A 17,423-nucleotide genomic window follows, 5' to 3' on the forward strand; every position below is an offset into this window, starting at 1 on the left:
CTGCGGGGAGGGGGGGTGCTCAGCGCTCCAGAGGCTCAGTTCTTCGCCAGTCTGGCCGCGCGCGCAATTTGCAGAGACCCCCACCCACCCACCAACCCGCGAGACATCGACACGACAGGACGTACCGGCGGGGGCCGGGGTCTCCTCTGCAAAACGTGCAGCCCGACCCTCCCCAGGGCTTAATGCAAAGTTTGCTGTCGGGGGGGGGATTCTGGGAATTCAAGTTGAGCAGCGCCATCCAGACGCAACAGGGATCCTGAATGATGTCACGCCGACTGCCTTCCCTTCGCCCCCCCCCCCCCCCCGCAGCTCATCCTCCCGACGAGGTCCCCCCTTTGTGGAAGTTGGGAAGAGCAGACGCCCCCCCCCCTCCACCATCCTGGCAGAGGCGAGCCTGGGCGCTTTCAGCCGCTGCCAAAGCCAACAGCGCCCGTCCGGCGCGGATTCCGCTGGCGCGCAACGAGCGGCCGTCCGGGCGCAAGTCAGAGCTTCCCCCGACGGTGCCTGGCGGCTCTACTGGTGGGATTTCCCGGGTTGAGGAATCCCTTCCCCCGCTCCCCCCCCCCCGGGCCACGAAAAGCGAGGAACAAAAGATTTCCCAAGTTTGGGGAAAGACCCGCGCAGAGGGAAGGGGGCGCAGGGGTCCAACGAGGTCGTCCATTCGGAGAAAGGATGACCACGCGGGCCTTGTGGGCAGGGGATAATGGGGCTTGGAGTGCAATGCACCTGGACACTGGGGAAGGGGGTAGAGATAGAGGGAGTAAAGGAGGAGGGGGGGCAGGATCTGCGTTGCATCCCACTGTCTAGCTCAGACAGCCCTCTCCTCTCCACCCCTAAAGGGAGCTGGCGGGGGTCCTCGTTGACGCCTTCACGGCCCCCTCCCTCTCTCCCTCCCTCCCTTCCTTCCTTTCTCCCTCTTTCCCCAAATCCATGGGTGGGGGGGGACTCTAAATATCGCTGCAGAGCAAAGATAAATGGAGATATTTCAAACATGCAGAGATGGCTGACAGATGAGGAACATCTGGGCAGACGTTTCGGGCAAGCCCTCCCCCAACCCCTCCCTGTGTCCTGGATCCAGTTCCTCCCCTCCCATTTCTCTGTATCTCATCCCATCTGCCCCCACCCCAAAAAAATCCGGCTGCAGGCGAGTCATTTATTGGGGTGTTGGAAGGGAGGGGGAGGGGCTCAGCCTAATTCAAAACAGGTTGGTTTGTACGGAGCCCGCCAATTAGACAGCTGGGGACCCCCGTTTCTCCCTCCGTCCCCCCCTCCACGCCTCCCTCCCCCAGCACTCTGGGTCTGGAATCAATTTGAAGGGGGCTGCACCCCCTTCCCGGCTGCTCTTCCTTCAGTGAAGAGGCTGAGCAGAGAGTCGAGGCCCGCCAGGCGCCCACTGGGTGCTGCCCTCCGTGGGGCAGGTCCCTCATCGTGCCCCCTCTGCCCCCCAGGCCTTGCAACCTGCACAGAAACCAAGTGCAGGGAAAATTTTCCCAGAGGGCTGAGGAACAGGACTGGGCGGGCAAAGCACCTCCTACTGGTAGTCCTCGACTTACGACCACAATGGAGCCCCAAATTTACATTGCTAAGTGAGGCATTTGTGTGACGTGAGTTCGGCCCCATTTTACGACTTTGTTCTCGTCACGTTGGTTACCCGAATTGCTGCGGTTGTTAAATGAGTCACACGGTCACTAAGTGAATCTGGCTCCCTCCTTGACCTTCTGACCCCCATAAATACGAGTCATTTGGCAAGCATCCGAATTTTGACCCCGTGACCCCTGGGGATGCTGCAACGGTCGTAAGTTGAAAAATGTTCGTAAGTCACTTTTTTCAGCACCGTTGTAACTTTGAACGGTCACTAAATGAACTGTCATAAATCGAGGATTACTAGGATAGTCCTCGACTTACGACCAGAATTGAGAGCAGCATTTCCATTGCTAAGCAAGTTGTTAAGGGAGTCGTGCCCAATTCTAGGACCTCTTTCAGCCATGGGGTGTTCAACAAATCTCTGTGGTTATTAAATGAATCACATGGTCGTTAAGCAAATTCCCCCATCGACTTTGCTCATCAGAAGCGGGCTGGGAAAGTCTCAAATGGCGAACATGTGACTCCGGGATGCGGCAACCGTCATAAGTGCATGCTGGCTGCCAAGCACCCGAATTTTGATCTCTGGATGCTGCAGCAAGCGGTCATAAGTGTGAGGCACTTTTTTCCACGCTATTTTAATGTGGTGCGGTCACTAAATGAATGGTTGTCACTCGAGGACTCCCACAACCAGGTCACATGACATTCCTGCTGTTTAAGTGACCCTTAGAACCCCACCAGGGTGACCCCCCTCCTTTCACAGAATTGGAACGGAATAGAATAGAAGGGACCTTGGAGATCATCTAGTCCAGCCCCCTGCTCAAGCACTCTGGACAGTTGTCCAGATAACCGCTTGCCTGCTTTGAAGTCCTTCTAGGTCTTCTTAGGATGCTGTTGCAGTTGGGAAGGACAAGGGCACTCTGTACATGCTCAGAGACACGCTTAAATTTCACAGCAATCTTTCAAGACTGACTTTACTTTGAAAATTTGGCTCCAGTGTGTTGGGGTGTCTAATCTTAACAACTTTTAAGTCCTGTGGACTTTGATTCCCAGAATTCCCCAGCCGGCGATGCCGGCTGGGGAATTCTGGGAGTCGAAGTCCACAGGACTTAAAGCTGCAAGATCGGACATCCTTCTCTAGGGAAAGACCCCCCCCAAGTCTCTTCCCCCTGATTCCACAGCAAATCAACACTGCCCTTTACAATGACGCCGTGGGTCACCCCCTGGACTGAATCCCAGCCCCACAGCTTGTGACCGAGGCTTCCAGCCCAAACAAGTCCCTTCTGTTTCCTGCCCCATGCTTGACCTCCAAGGGGGGGGGGAGGCGAGCGTCTGCAGCTGGCCAGAGAGATAACCCCGATCTGGCTATGGGGCACACAAGTTCCCGGCCCGGAGACTTTCCATCATGTGTGTCCGGATATTTTTTTCCAGTGGATTCTGGAAGAGGTGAAGGCAAAGACGCCAGGGGTTTCATACGCATAAATTAACGGAGAAAGGAAGAAAGCAAAATGACTGTCAGGAGAAAGGAGGGTTTCTGAGCTCGTGCAGAGTTTAGTCAGGCCTGACATAAATTCTGATGCCTTTCCAGAATTTATTTAATTCAGTTAACACCCTGTTTGATTTCAACTTCCAGTAACTTTCTTAATAGACGGTGGGAATGCGGTGGACATAATATATCTTGACTTCAGTTTAAAAAAAGAAAGAGCTGGCTGGGAAATTCTGGGAGTTGAAGTCCACAAGTCTTTAAGTGACCAAGTTTGGAGACCCCTGCCCTAGAGGGATGATTAGCCCCTCCCACTCTGTTGGTTTTCCCAAAGACCCTAGAGATGTGGGTTTGTCAGCGGGCCTGCTCCCCCCCCAAAATGTCTCGCTTAGCAACATAAATGTAACAAATGTCTCACTTAGCAACATAAATTTAACAAATTTAGAAAGAATATGCACATAAAAGCCTACGAAAAAGAAAAAGTACATATATATATATATATATGTATATGTATATGTATATGTATATGTATATATCAGGAAGCTGTGAGTTCAATCCTAGGTAGAGGCAGATATTTCTCTTTCTGGGCACAATGAGAATATATCTGCTGAACAAAACTCAGCATTGGCGACAGGAAAGGCATCCGGCCATTAAAAAACACTCTGCTAGTCCCATTCAGTTGGCCAGACTCCATCCCGCAAGGGGTTACGGCAGGGGTGAAATCCAGCAGGTTCTAACAGGTTCTGGAGAACCGGTAGCGGAAATTTTGAGTAGTTTCAGAGAAGCGGCAAATAACCACCTCTGGCTGGCCCCAGAGTGGGGAGGGAATGGGGATTTTGCAATATCCTTCCCCTGCCACGCCCACAGAACCGGTAAAGAAAAATTTTGGATTTCCCCCCTGGATTACAGGGTCATTAAATGATGATGATGATGATACACACACACAGATGTATACACCTCGACTTGCATATACACACACTCACACAGAGAAACTTATTTGTCTTTGTATGTTTAATATTTTACAAGTGCTGTGTAACAGTGATTGCATGACCTGTGTAGGCAACATAAGCTAAATTAATAATAAATGACCAGTTTTAAATGGGCCGAATTGTTTTTATTTTGATTGGCTGAGCCCATTAGGGACTAAGATTCCGGTCTTGGGTTCAAGTCCTATGCCTAAGCCAAGGGAGGGCTGTGCTCCCAGCCATGTTACTTCTAATCAGACTAGATAAGCCCCCTCCCAACTGTTTTCCACTCCTCTAATCTTGCCCAGCTGAGCAAGATTATAGCTGGGCCGAAATTCAGCAGGGGAAGGCATCTTTCTTCCTGCCAGGTGTGAACTTCTGATTTCTCGCCCCCCCCCCTCCCACCGGTGCCTGTTTGGGGCCTTTTCCAGGAGGGTCCGAAGGAGAGGGCATCAAGGCAACCCCAGTCAGCAGGCACATTGGGAGGGCATATCGTGGGCACTCTCACACGCAGCTGCTGCGATAGGCAGAGAGTAATCTGGGTTTATTTCTTTATTTCTTTATTTAATCTAATTTTTATACCGCCCTTCTCCCTAAGGACTCAGGGCGGTGCACAGCCCAAAAATAAAACAAACACATATATAAAATTTAAAAACATTGAATTTGAATCTGAGACCCAGGTATGCCCAGACAAGTCACTTTTTTTTTACAGGAACGACTGGTTGGCCTCAGTATATGGCCCCGTCTGCTGCCAGCGTTTGGGGTCTCAAAAACTGCAGAGGGAAACTTTTGCCCTGCTCCCACCCCACCTCCAGTGGCAGGAAGTTCCGCGGGTCTCCTGTCCTCTCGCTCTACCGCTGAGCCCGGCTTCTGCCAGCAGAGACAGCTCCGGGCCCCCTCCCCACCCGGGCGGCTTTCCGGCCCCCGCTCCTGGCGCGGAAAGGGCCGGGCGGCTTCATCAGGACGGCCGGAGCCAGGCAGGAAGCCGCGGGAGCTCAGCCTCGCCCAGGTCAACGCTGCCCTGCCACCCCCATCCTACCCGAGGCCGGATTCTCACGGCCAACCCTCCCGCCACTAGCCACGGCCAGCTTGCTCCGACCCCGGCTGGACATCAGCCTTCCAACCCCGCCGTGCGCTTTCGGGACACGTGCACGCTTTCTTAGTCCGGCTCGCGGGTTCAGCGTGTCGTGGGAACGCAGCGTTTCTCCTCTCGCCTGTTTTTCCCCAAGCTCCCCACGGTCTCCTGCCCCTCCTCCCAGCCATGGGTCCATCGCTCTGCCAGATGGCTTGGAAGCCCCTTCCCACGCCCGGAAGGCTGGTTGCGAGTCCTCCGTGGGCACTCCCGTAACGTCAGAATGAAATCATGTTTTCCCCACCCCACCCCAAGAGATAGGGTCAGCGGGATTCGCTTCTGTCCCGCTTTCACCACCAGTTTGTAGTTTCCTGCCATTCCCCGCACCCCCCCGCCTTCCCGATCGACGAACAAAATGCGTGTGAACGTGTTACAGGATCCCGGGAACTCTGTCGGATTCCGGCAAAGACTGGGAGAATGCCCCCCTTCAACTCTCAATGCCTGGAATCTGCATCCAGGCGTTCAAAAGAAGTCCCTCCGGCTCTCCATCCTCTTTGCGTGTCGGCGTCTGGCGCGTTCCCACGTTCTCTCAGCCCTGGATTGTTTCCCGCGTGTTCCACGCGTGTCTCGGCCAGCGAGTCCTCCGCCACGAGGATTCTCCCTTTTGGCTTCAGCCCTACCCCCCCGCTCGAAACACCGCCGGCTTCGCCAAGTCTTGGGGTGGCCGAGACGGGACCCTCCCCCCCCCAGCCCACCCCCCGCAATCGGGACCCCGAGCTCCTGCCCCCACCGCGTAGTAGATACGGGGGCTTTCTCTGGAGAATGTAGGGAGTAGCTGAGCCCTTCGGCCAGCCAGGGGGCGCCCTTGATGCTTTCGGGGTTTGGGCCCCTTCCTCTCGGTGGGCGGGGGGGGGCTTCTTAAATGCTGGTGAATGAATCCTTCTAAGTTTGTGGGTCACAAACAAGACCCCTTCTTGGCTTGGGGGGGCTCCATCGCCTGCAATGCTAAGAAAGGGGGGAGCACTTTGGGGGGGCAAACAGAAGCCCCCTCCCTCCTTTGGAGTGGAAACTGAGGTTTTCCCAATCCCGCAACTTCTCTCTGGACGGGTGGGGGGCTTTTCAGGCTTCAGAAACGACCCCCAGATCCGGGCCGGGAAAAGAGCGCGCGGGGAAGGTTTTGGGGGCCGCCCCTCCTGCGCTCGGTGGGAGGAGGGTCCGTCCGCTCGGTGGGGGCTGGAGGTGGGGCGCTGCTTTCCCCTCCCCTCCCCTCCCCCTCTTTGCCAGGGGAGGGAAAAGTTTCGGGGAGGCGAGGCCGAGCCAGGGTAGCCAAGGTGGGGAAGGGGCTCCTGGCAGCGACCCTCCGGCGCCCTAAAAAAAACCCTCATCCGGATCCACTTGGGGGGCGCCCCACTTCCCCCATCCTTTCCCCCGGGGGTGGGGGAGGCTGGCAGTGGCCCAACTCCGCCAGACTCCGCCGCCGAGAGCCGCCTTTGTCCGACGCCGCTCGCAGCGCTGCCATTCCGGACTTTCAGGTTTGCGAGAAACGGCCGGATCGCAGACACGGGATTCTTTGTCTCGGGCCGGGACGGGGGATCGCGCTCCTCGGATCGCCCGCTCCCCCCACCAGGGAAACTTGGCCGGGACGGGGGTCCCAACACCCCACCGCCTCCCCTTTTTCCTGCTTGGGGGGGTGGACTCCTTCTTCGCCCCGGAGAAAAAGCGCGACCCCCGACCCCCCGTCCGGAGCGGGCCGGTCCCGGGGGTCGCAGGCGGAGCGGGGGAGGGGTCTCCCCGAAGTCCTCCCCCGCCGAAACTCATCCGGGACAGGGAAAGAGGCGCGTCTGAGCGGCGGGGCTGGGGGCGCCGTTCCCACCTGAAAGCCTCCGCTGGGGCGGGGGTCTCCGCCTCCCCCTCCCCAATTTGTCCAGCGTAAAACAGGAAAAAGGACAAAAAAAAATCTCTTCTGGCCGTGGAAGATCCTGGATGGATTTTTCCCGATCTCGATCGGGCTCGGAGGATTTCCCTGCCTGCTTTCTTTCTTTTTTTTTCTTTTTTTGTCTCCGCCAAAACTTGGATTATCTGGGATTCTTTTTCTTTTTTTGACTTCCGCTGATCCTGGTTTGTTCCCTGCATGAAGTTTTGCGGGTCGCCGGGGCGATGAAGTCCTGCTGGCCCCTCTGGGTCCGGATTTGTCTGGTGCTGGCGGTGGAAGGTAAGGGTTTTTTTTTTCCCCTTCCCCACAAAGGGGTCCGCGATGGGGGGAGGGAGAGGACAAGGGAGTTTCTTCGCAGAAAGTTTTGTGCAACTTTTTCCACGCGCCCCCCCACACCCTCCACAGACACAGACATGAGCGTGGAATGTGCCCCCAGATTCTTGTATCTTGCGGGGGGGGGGGAGCTGGGAGTTTCCTGATGGATTTGTGTGTTTGTAGGGGGGGGGATAGGAGTTTACAATTCCCGGCCTCCCAGGAGAGAAATAGCAAGGACCCTCCCCAGTTTTCTGAATCCTCTTTCCCCAAAAAGCGGGGGGGGGGGGTTTCTGGAGTTTGGCAGACCCCCAGCCCTGCAGAGGACACCTTGCATCCTCTCTCCCCCCCTTCCCACACCCATCCATCCCCTTCCCCACCTTTGCCCCCTCCCCACCTGCTCTATTTTTAAAGCAGCCCCTTCAAAGCGTTTATAGATCCCTCTAATGAAGCACAATCGATGCCCCTTTTTCTGATATCAACCGGGATCTGTGTGTGCCCCCCCACCCCCCACAGCAAAAGGGCAACGATTTGCAATAAGGCTTTCATCTCCCCATCCCTCCCTGTCAGGGTCCCCCTCCTCCCCCCCACTTCTCCAATAGCTCTCTGTTCTTTTTCTACACACACACACACAAACTCTCCCACCCGTGAATTTTCCCTCCTCTCCCTTGTTTAAAATGAGGCTTCCTTCTAAAATCTTGCTCTGCAAGGGCCTCCTGAGCAAGGGGAGCGTTGTAGAGCATTGCCCTAGGTTGTGGATGATGGGCCCTGGTCCTCTGGGACAGAAGGCAGGGGCCCCTGTGAGTCCAGAAGAAGAGAAGAGTTGGGGGCCTAGAAGCCCACCTGTGGCTCTCCCTTGCGGAGGGGTGGGGGAAGTGCAAAGGAGGCTGGAGGTTGGGGTCCCTTGGAAACAGCTGGTGGGCTAGGGGGGGTGACAGAGAGAGGGGGGGTGCAGGCAAAGATCCCTTCGTGCCAAGAGATCTGCTGGGCCCTTTTTAAAGCCCTGTTTGGTCCGTGGGATTTTGGCTTTTTCTGCCAAAAAGGAGCTCTGGATTCTGCTGGCCTCCTTCAAACTAGCAACCAGCAACAACAAAGCCCATCGTCCCCCGATAAAGCACTTCATGCCAACACAAACACACACAGAGGCCTGTGGCCTTGGGGAAGCCCTACATTTTTGGACTCCCAACTGCCTTTGCTCTGATGGGAGGAGTCCTCTGCGTTCTCCCCCTTTTCACCTGGCACTCCACTTTTCCTTCCTTCCTTCCTCCCTCTGTCCCTCCCTCCCTCCTTTTCTATTCCTTCCTTCTTTCCCTCCCTTTTTAAAATCTTTCTCCCTTCCTCCCTTTTCTATATCTTCCTTTTTTCCTGCCTCCCTCCCTCTTCCTCCCTTTTCTACATCTTCCTCCCTCCCTCCCTTTTCTATATCTTCCTTCCTTCCTTCCCCTTTTCATATCTTCCTTCCTTCCCTTTTATATATCTTTCTCCCTTCCTCCCTTTTCTATCTTCCTTTTTTCTGCCTCCCTCTCTCTTCCTCCCTTTTCTACATCTTCCTTCCTTCTCTTCCTCCCTCCCTCCCTTTTCTATATCTTCCTTCCTTCTTTCCCTTTTTTATATCTTCCTTCCTTCCTCTGTCCCTCCCTCCCTCCCTCCTTTTCTATTCCTTCCTTCTTTCCCTCCCTTTTCTATATCATTCTTCCTTTCTTCCTCCCTTCCCTATATCTTCCTTTTTTCCTGCCTCCCTCCCTCTTCCTCCCTTTTCTATATCTTCCTTCCTTCCTTCCCCTTTTCATATCTTCCTTCCTTCCCTTTTATATATCTTTCTCCCTTCCTCCCTTTTCTATATCTTCCTTTTTTCCTGCCTCCCTCTCTTCCTCCCTTTTCTACATCTTCCTCCCTCCCTCCCTTTTCTATATCTTCCTTCCTTCTCTCCCTCCCTCCCTCCCTCCCTCCTTCTCTCTCTCTTCCCTCTTCCTCCCTTTCCCCCAACTGTCCCAGGTGGCGCCTGCAGGAGAATCTCATTGAAAGAGGATTAAGAGAAAGATTTGAGAAAAAAACGGCTCTTCCTTTTCATCTCCATCCCAGACAGAAACCCAAGGAAAGTGGGGGGGGCAGAGAGACCCTTCCCCACGCCCCCTCCCATCTGGGGCTAGAGGTCCCCCCTTTATAGCCCAAGGTGGCCCTGAGTTGCCAATTGTAAACTTCCTTCCTCCGCGAGGGCTTCCCCCCCCCATCCATTCTACATCCATTCTTCCATCTTAAACTCCTCCTTGGGTGGGGGGGTCACGTCTCCCCCAAAGCTGCAAAGGGCTGCTGGAGACCACATCCAGGCACACATGGGGGGGTGTATTGAGAAGCCCCTTCCCCATTCCAGTGTCCAGATTGTTTCCTTGTAAAAAAAGGTTGCATGGGGAGAACTTTTGCCCTCCTGTCTGAGATGGGGGGGCAGTGCTCCGGGACCCCCTCCTTGCCAGATTGCCAAGCCCCCCCACCCCACCCTGCAAAGACCCCCTGGCTGCCAGATCCTGGAGGGTCCCCCACCTGCTTCCATTTGATCTGCCCTTTCCTTTGGCTACCAGATCTCCAGTGGGCAGATTGCAGCCCCTGGTGTGGGCGTGGGCGTCTAGTTGCCGACCTCTAGTGCGGTTGTGGTGTTGAGGTCAGGGCTTTGGGCTGGGGATGATGGGATCGCGGCCTGTGGCTTGTGCGGAGGTTGGGGCGTGGGGGAGGGGGCTTAATCCTGCATCATCGTGGTGGGTGGGGGAGGTGATTCCCTGCTGGTCTTTGGCCAGAGGACCTCCTGTCCCATCATCCTGGGCCCTCAAATGTTGTGTGGACCATTGTTCAGGATTCGTCCTGGGGAGGCCGTGCGAACAAACCACGGTTCCCATATTGGTCGTGGAGGACCAGGGTCTGTAGAGGTGGTCCTCGACTTACGAAGATTCTTTTACTGACGGGTTCAAAGTGAAAAAAAGTGAACTTTTGATCGTTTTTTTCGTACTTACGACCGTTGCAGGAGCCCCACGGTCACCTGATCAAAATTCAGACTCACATTTATGACGGTCGCAGGGTCCCGGGGTCACGCGATCCCCTTTAGAGTTAGAGACCTTCTGACAAGCAAAGTCCATGGGGGGAGCCAGATTCGCTTAACAACCGTGTGACTCACTTAACGTCTGCAGTGATTCACTTAACAACGGTGCCAAGGAAGGCGATAAAATGAGACAAAACTCACTTAATGACTGTCTTGCTTTGCAATGGAAATGTGGGGCTCCATTACCGTCATAAGCCGAGGACTAGCCGTGCTTGAAGCACCCACAGAGACTCCCTCCCCTTTCTTTCTGGTGCCCATCCTCCCACCAAGTGTCTCTTCAGACACCTACACACCAGTTCAGCTACTGGGATTCCCCAGTCCCTTGATTCGTTCTTTATTAGACTGGCCTACAGGTCGTCCTCAACTTACGGCCATTCATTTAATGACGGTTGAAAGTTACGACTGGTCCTTGCACTTACAACCATTGCAGCATCCCTGCCTTTGTTTAACGACCGTTCAGACTCATAGCGGTGCTTGAAGGAAGCGAGTCACGGCCAGTTCTCACAGTTATGACCATCGCAGTCTCCCCGCAGTGGCGGGATCCAATTCCCCCATCCAACTGGCAGGTATGACATCAGTTGCGACCTCCAGGGGTCGCGGGGTCATTGCTATCTACACCTTCCCAGGGAGTCTTCCAACAAGCAAAGTCAGTGGGGGGGAAGCTGGATTCGTTTAACGACCGTGCCGTAAAGGTCACAAAATTGGGTTGTGACTCAACAACCACATGGCTTAACACAGACATTTCGGTCCCCATTGCGATTGTTGGCGAAAGGCGACCTCCGCTCCCCCTTGGTTGGGCTAATCCAAATGTGCCCGGAATGGCATTCCTGTGGGGCTGGGGATGATGGGTTCCCATGGACCCAAGTGCATGGGTTATCTCAGAGGGTCCTGGGCCCGCTGAAGACCCCGTGAGCTTCCAGGGGTCTTGCGAACAGCCGAGAACCGCAGAGGAGGGGGCTTTGAAGGCAGAAGCTTCAAAAGGCAGCCGGTGGATTTCGCATCTGAGCAGGCAGGTAATCCCTCTGCTCCTTGGGGGGGGGGGGCGGAGCAGCCATGCTCTATCAAAGACAGAATCCCCCTCCCCACTGCAACCCCCCACCCCCTTTGTGCCTCCTCGCTTCGCATGGCTGCCTTCGCAGGCCTTGCAAAGGTTGGGAGAGGTGGACAGCTTTGGCAGTGGGCAGTGCTCCTATCTGCCCTGGAAAGGGGGGGTCTCCAAGCTGGGAAGCAAAGTTGGGGGGGGGGTGTCAGAACACCAGTTGAATCTTCTTTGCAGCTGGGAAAAGGAAAGGGGGGTTCCGTCCTTGTAAATCGAACCCAGGACCGGCGCCGAGACCAGTTCCCAGACACGGGAACAAGCATTGGTGTGGGGGATTCCTCTTCAGGGGTCTTCTTGAGTTGGAGAGGTTGATTGTTTGAGACAGGCAGTCCTCAACTTACGACTTGCACAATTGTGACCAGAATTACTTGTGGCTAAGCGAGTCGGTGGTTAAGTGAATTGCATCCAAATTTGCCACCTTTTTTGCAACGGTGGCTGCAAATCACTGCAGTCATTAAGCGAGTCCTGCTCCCTCCATTGGCTCCGCTTGTCGGAAGGACGCAAGTGGCAATCACGCGACCCCGCAACCCTCGTCAATTCACATGTCCAGATTTGGATCCCGTGTCGGTGGTTGTAAGTGCGAGGACTGGTCATAGTTGACTGCTTTCAGGGCCGTCCCGACTTCAAATGGTCGTTAAACGAATCCATGCGAATCGAGGACAACCTGCCATCAATTCGGCATCAGGTCAGCAACCCTGCAAATGGACTTTCTCCAGAAGACCTGAGCCCCTCAGCCTGGTCCTTCAGGACTGCCAACGGTACCCACATTGTTAAGCGTCATTAAGCGAATCCGGCACGGTCTGTCGGAAGCCAGCAGGGAAGATCTGCAGCTGAGTTAGGTTTGGGGTTTGCATTGTGTGTCCGAAGGAGAATAAATGGAGCCTCCAGGGAGAACTTTTGAGTTGGTCGGTTCGATGACTCGTCGGTGGCTTTTCTTGGCTGTCCTCGGGGGTCCTCGGGGGGGTCTTCTCCAAGACTCAACGATTAAAGGAATCAGTGTTCCTCCTGCTTTTTCAAAATCCAGTATTGGCTTCTGTAGAGGGTCCCAGGGATTTTAGAGAGACACAACCCCCCCCCCTTAGTGGGAAGGCTTTGTTTATTAGGGGTGGGGTCCAACCTTGGCAATTTTGAGCCCTATGGACTTCAACTCCCAGAATTCCCCAGACAGCCTGAAAGGGGCAGAATCAGCAGGCAGGCAGGCTCACAAGAAGGGGAGGGTCTCTCCTACAGGGGAGCCCCCAGCCCAAAGATGAGCTCTGGGTGGGAACTCTGCAGCAGGTGCCCCAAACATCTGGGGGCAAGAGGCCGGGGTGCTTGTAGCGCCCCCCCCAGAACAAAGTCTGTGATTCACGCCATCCTTGTCCCTCGACAATTACAAGTAAAATTTGTGAAGATTATAAGACAGGGGTCTCCAACCTTATAACTTTTAAGACTTGTGGACTTCAACTCCCAGAATTCCCCAGCCAGCTCTTCTTTTTTTTCCCACTTTGCTGAAGTCAAGATATATTACGTCACCCGCATTCCCACCGTCTGTTAAGAAAGTTACCCTATCCAAAAAAAAAAAAAAATGGGATGAAGTTGGTCTAGCCACATTTGTTCTTGTCCGATCCGTGCTAAATTCTGGCAAATCCTTGCTGGCTAGGGAATTTTAGGAGCTGAAGTCCGTAGAATTGGAATAACAAAGTCGGAAGGGACCTTGTAGGTCATCTAGTCCAACCCTCCGCCCAAGCAGGAGACCCTACACCGTTTCTGACAGACGCCAGTCCGGGCTCCTCTTGAAAGCTTCCAGGGATGAAGCTCCCACAACTTCCGAAGGCAACGTCTCTTCCGTGGGTTTAAAGTTGGCAAGCGTGGACACTGCTGCTTTAATAGCTGTGCCTAATGGTTAGAGATGCATTTCGCCCCTGCTCCTTTGAATTAATCCATCTTTAAACCAGGGATGGTTTAGCCAGGCTCTGTACTCCACGGACACCCTAAATAAACCATGGCCTGCCACAACACAACAGCACGATCTGTTAAACCCGGAGAGGGTTTTAACCGGATGGGTGAACCCAGCTCTCCAGATTGTTTTGTGTCTGTGTGTGTGTGTGTGTGAGTCCAAAAAGCAAAAGCCAACCACAGTTTCGGGAAATGATCCCTGTCTCCGGCCTTCCCTTCTCCGCGCTGGCCGGACTCCAAGGGCTTTCGCTGGATGACCCCGAGACCATCGCTCTTTGAGAGGCAGGAAATCACCAGCTCTGGGCGCTGGTAGTGACTTCATCCCCGCCCAGGGCTGTCCGACGGCTCTTGTCCTCTCCTCTCCTCTCCAGCTTTGGGGGCACACCCCACATTCCCACATCGTCCAGCTTCGGTATGGATGCCGGAGCTCTGCGATCGGGGGGGGGGGGTCCCGAAGGCTGAGCTGCCTCCAGCTCCCCTTGCTGGGAGAGGGTGGGATTCAGAGAAGGGGCCTTGGCTCCCCTTGGCGGAGCCAAGATTTCCATTTTGCTCAGAATAGAGTTGGAAGGGACCCTGGAGGTCTTCTAGTCCAACCCTCTGCCTGGATAGCTCTCTTCCAGCCCTATGATCCTATGCAGTCTGTTCTATGACCCCTGGTAGAGTCAGGATGGAGGTGGACGTATTATGGAGACACCACTGATTCCATTTTTTGATGACCTCCGATGGAGTCAGGATGGGGATGATGAGCTCATCCTTGTTCCTTTGATCTTCCAGCAGCTTTTGACGTCCTTGATGGTGGCATCCTTCTGGTATTTAGGAGTGGAGAATATGGGGTGCCCCGGTTCTTCCCTTTCCTCCTGATTGTGGGGTGACACAGGGCTGACATCCTGGCCTCCTAACTTAACATCTGTAAGAAGCCACCGGGGGAGGTCATCCTCTGTGACCTTGGGTTTAGGAATCCCAGATTGCTGATAGTTGCATAGTTGATCCTAGATGGATCAAGAGATGTTCTTGAGATCTTGTCCCACAGTCTGAAGACTCTTGGAGTCTCTAGATAAGGAAGAACATCCTGGAAACCAACCTTCACATGGTCATGTGGCTGCATCTCAGCTACCTTCAGTAACATGGATTTTCCATGAAGGGAGTAGGACCTATGGGGTCCTTGGTGCTCTCTGAGCTGCGTGGTTTCCTTGTAGACGTTTTATGACCCAACTAGGTAATGTCATCAGTGCTAGAAGATGCAAATCCTCCTTCCTTCTAGCCCTGATGACATTACCTAGTTGGGTCATGAAATGTCTGCAAGGAAACCACCCAGCTCAGAGGGCACCAAGGACCCCACAGTCCTCCTCTTCTCCTCCTTCTCTCCACAAAGCCCACCTCCTCCTAGCACTGATGTCACTCCCTAGTTGGGTCATGAAACGTCTGCAAGAAACTCACCAAGCTCAGAGACCCCCAAGGTCAATCCTGAGCTACGGATATCCTCCGTTATTAGGAGTGGGACCTTCCTGGACTGAGCTGGTCCACAGGTTGAGGTTCTCCTGGAGCTGAAGCCCCTGTTCACCAAGAGCAGGTGGGCAGCTGCAGCCCAGAGGGCCTCCTCCGGACTTTCCTGGATCATCAAGTGAGACCCTTCCTGGGCCAGGAGCCCACAGTTACTCCTGCTTTACTCCCCTCGCCTCTGGGCTACTGCAATGCCTTCTGCTTGGGACTGACCTTGAAGACCCTTTGAAAGTTGGCCTAGTTAATGGGTGCCCCCCTGCGCTGGGTATGAGACGGTCTCAGGTGCCATTCAGGGTGCTGATTGTTATACGAAGTCCTCGACTTACAGCCATTTGGTTCAAAGTTAGGAAAACAAGCCACTTACGGCCATTTTTCACACTTAGCGGCTCTCGCAGCTTCCCCATGGTCATGTGATCAAAATTCGGATGTTTGGCGACCGGTTCGTATTTATGACGGTCGCAATGCCCTGGGGTCACGTGATCCGCTTTTGCGACCTTCTGACGAACAAAGCCAATAGGAAAGCCAGATTCACTTAACGACAGTGTGACTCGCTTAACAGCTGCAGCGATTCGCTTAACGACGGTGGCAAGGAAGGTCGCAAAACGGGGCAATGTTCGCTTAACTACTGTCTCGCTTAGCAACAGAAATTTTGGGCCCAATTGGGAGTCATAAGTCAAGGACCTCAGGCAGTTCTCCACTTACAACAGTCCATTTAGCGACCGTTCAAAGTTACAACGGCACCGAAAAAAGTGACGTGGGACCATTTTTCACACTTAACGACCGTTGCAGCATTCCCCCACAGTCACCTGATTTCCATTCGGATGCTTGACAATCGACTCACATTTTTGATGGTTGCCGTGTCCCTGGGGGGGGGTGGGCTCACGTGACCCCCCTTTTGCAACCTTCTGACAAGCCAAGTCCACGGGGAAAGCCGTTTTCGCTTAATGACCAGGTGACTCGTTTAAGAACGGTGGCGAGAAAACTCATAAAATGGCTCACTTGACCAATTTCTCGTTTAACCGCATGAATTTGGGGCTCGATTGGGGTCATAAGTTAAGGGCTACTTGTTATCTGTCAAGCCAGCTTTCTGAGGGGGTCAGCTCCCCCCATAACCCCCAGATGGGCCCAGTAAGGTCTGTTGTGGAACTTTCCCGTCTATCAAAGGAGATTTTCTGATGAGATTTAAGGGCTTCTTGGACCGCCCATCCTTTAAGGCAGGGCTCTCCAAGCTTGGCCACTCAGAGACTTGTGGACTTCAACTCCCAGAATGCCCCAGACAGCATGGAAGATCTCGGGGGGGCCCAGATACCTCCCCCCCCAACCATTGGTCCCCGGTGGGTGGGGTCAGTGACATCATGGCCGGTTGGGGAATTCTGGGAGTTGAAGTCCACAAGTCTTATTCCTCCCAGCAGCACCTTGGGGTCCAGGTAAAAAGCCCACCAATATTTACCCATCCCACTGAAAGAGGGTCTGGCTGGGGAATTCTGGGAGTTGAAGTCCACAAGTCTTAAAAGTGGCCCAAGTGGGAGAGCCCTGCTTTAAGCCAGCCTTGAAGGTGGCCCCTTCTCTGGGCACCTGGCCAGGGCAGTGTTATTCCTCCCTTGGGTGGGTGGGTGAATCCGTCCTGGGGGCCCCTCCCTTCATTATCCCGGGTGTGTTTCCAACAGCCAGACCGAGTCGGAGGGCCCGGTAAACTGGATTCAGCCTTGCCCACCTACGTCTCCTGGATGGGACATAAGGGAGAAGGTGGCAGAGCTGCCAGGCCAGGCGGGAGTCGGTGGTGGTGGTGGGGGGGCAGGCTTCAACCTGTCTGAGCCGAGGGAGGGTCTGCGGCTTCTTTTCCGGGGGGTGGGGAAAAGGCTGTTCCCGGTTGGCCCGCCCGGCCTCTGGTGTAAGACGGTACGGCTGTTATTACGTGCCAGTCAAGCATGCCGGGCACCTTGCCCAAGATTTAATTAAGCAGCATTGCCGAACGCAGGGCGCGGCTGCTTCCCTCCCTTCGCAGGCTGGGAAGGCAGCCGGGGGAATCTTCGGGGAGGGGCCCAGGGAGTTCCAGGACTTCTTGTCCTCCCACCCCCCCCCCGGGATGGACACAGAGGTTTGGGGCTCTGGACCCCCTCGCCCACTTCTCCTAAGCAGCCCAAGGAGCATCCAGTTGGCAACAGCTGCCGAGTTTCTGCCGAGCTGGATGGTCGCACATCTGGGACGGATTTGGGCAGGAATGAGCATCGGGAGATGGGTGTGGGGAGCAGGAATGGTGGAGGACTGGGGAGGGGGCAACTGCCGAATTGAATGGGGAGGGGGGGAATGGATGGAGAGAAAATTAGGATTGAGCCTCTCAAGGAGGGAGGTTGCATTGCCAACCTGGTGCCCTCCTGCTTGAGCACTCTCCCACCCAGGCGTGGGGGGGGGTCTCTATTAGCCCCCCCCACTCTCGAATCCCTCCTTTTGG

The 17,423-nt window shown here is 54.7% G+C and overlaps 1 protein-coding gene across 1 annotated transcript in view; it reads left to right on the forward strand.

Moving 5' to 3' along the window:
* Positions 1–5,977: 5,977 nt before the first annotated feature.
* EPHB4 (EPH receptor B4) overlaps positions 5,978–17,423 on the forward strand; it is a 44,090-nt gene continuing 32,644 nt past the window's right edge. The window contains exon 1 of the mRNA XM_060684735.2: positions 5,978–7,313. Within this exon, the coding sequence (XP_060540718.2) occupies positions 7,259–7,313 (55 nt within the window). The 5' untranslated portion in view covers positions 5,978–7,258. The remainder of the gene's footprint in view (positions 7,314–17,423) is intronic.

Source organism: Pantherophis guttatus, chromosome 4 (genome assembly GCF_059756535.1).
Source record: "Pantherophis guttatus breed Tessera chromosome 4, ASM5975653v1, whole genome shotgun sequence".
Lineage (NCBI taxonomy): Eukaryota > Metazoa > Chordata > Lepidosauria > Squamata > Colubridae > Pantherophis > Pantherophis guttatus.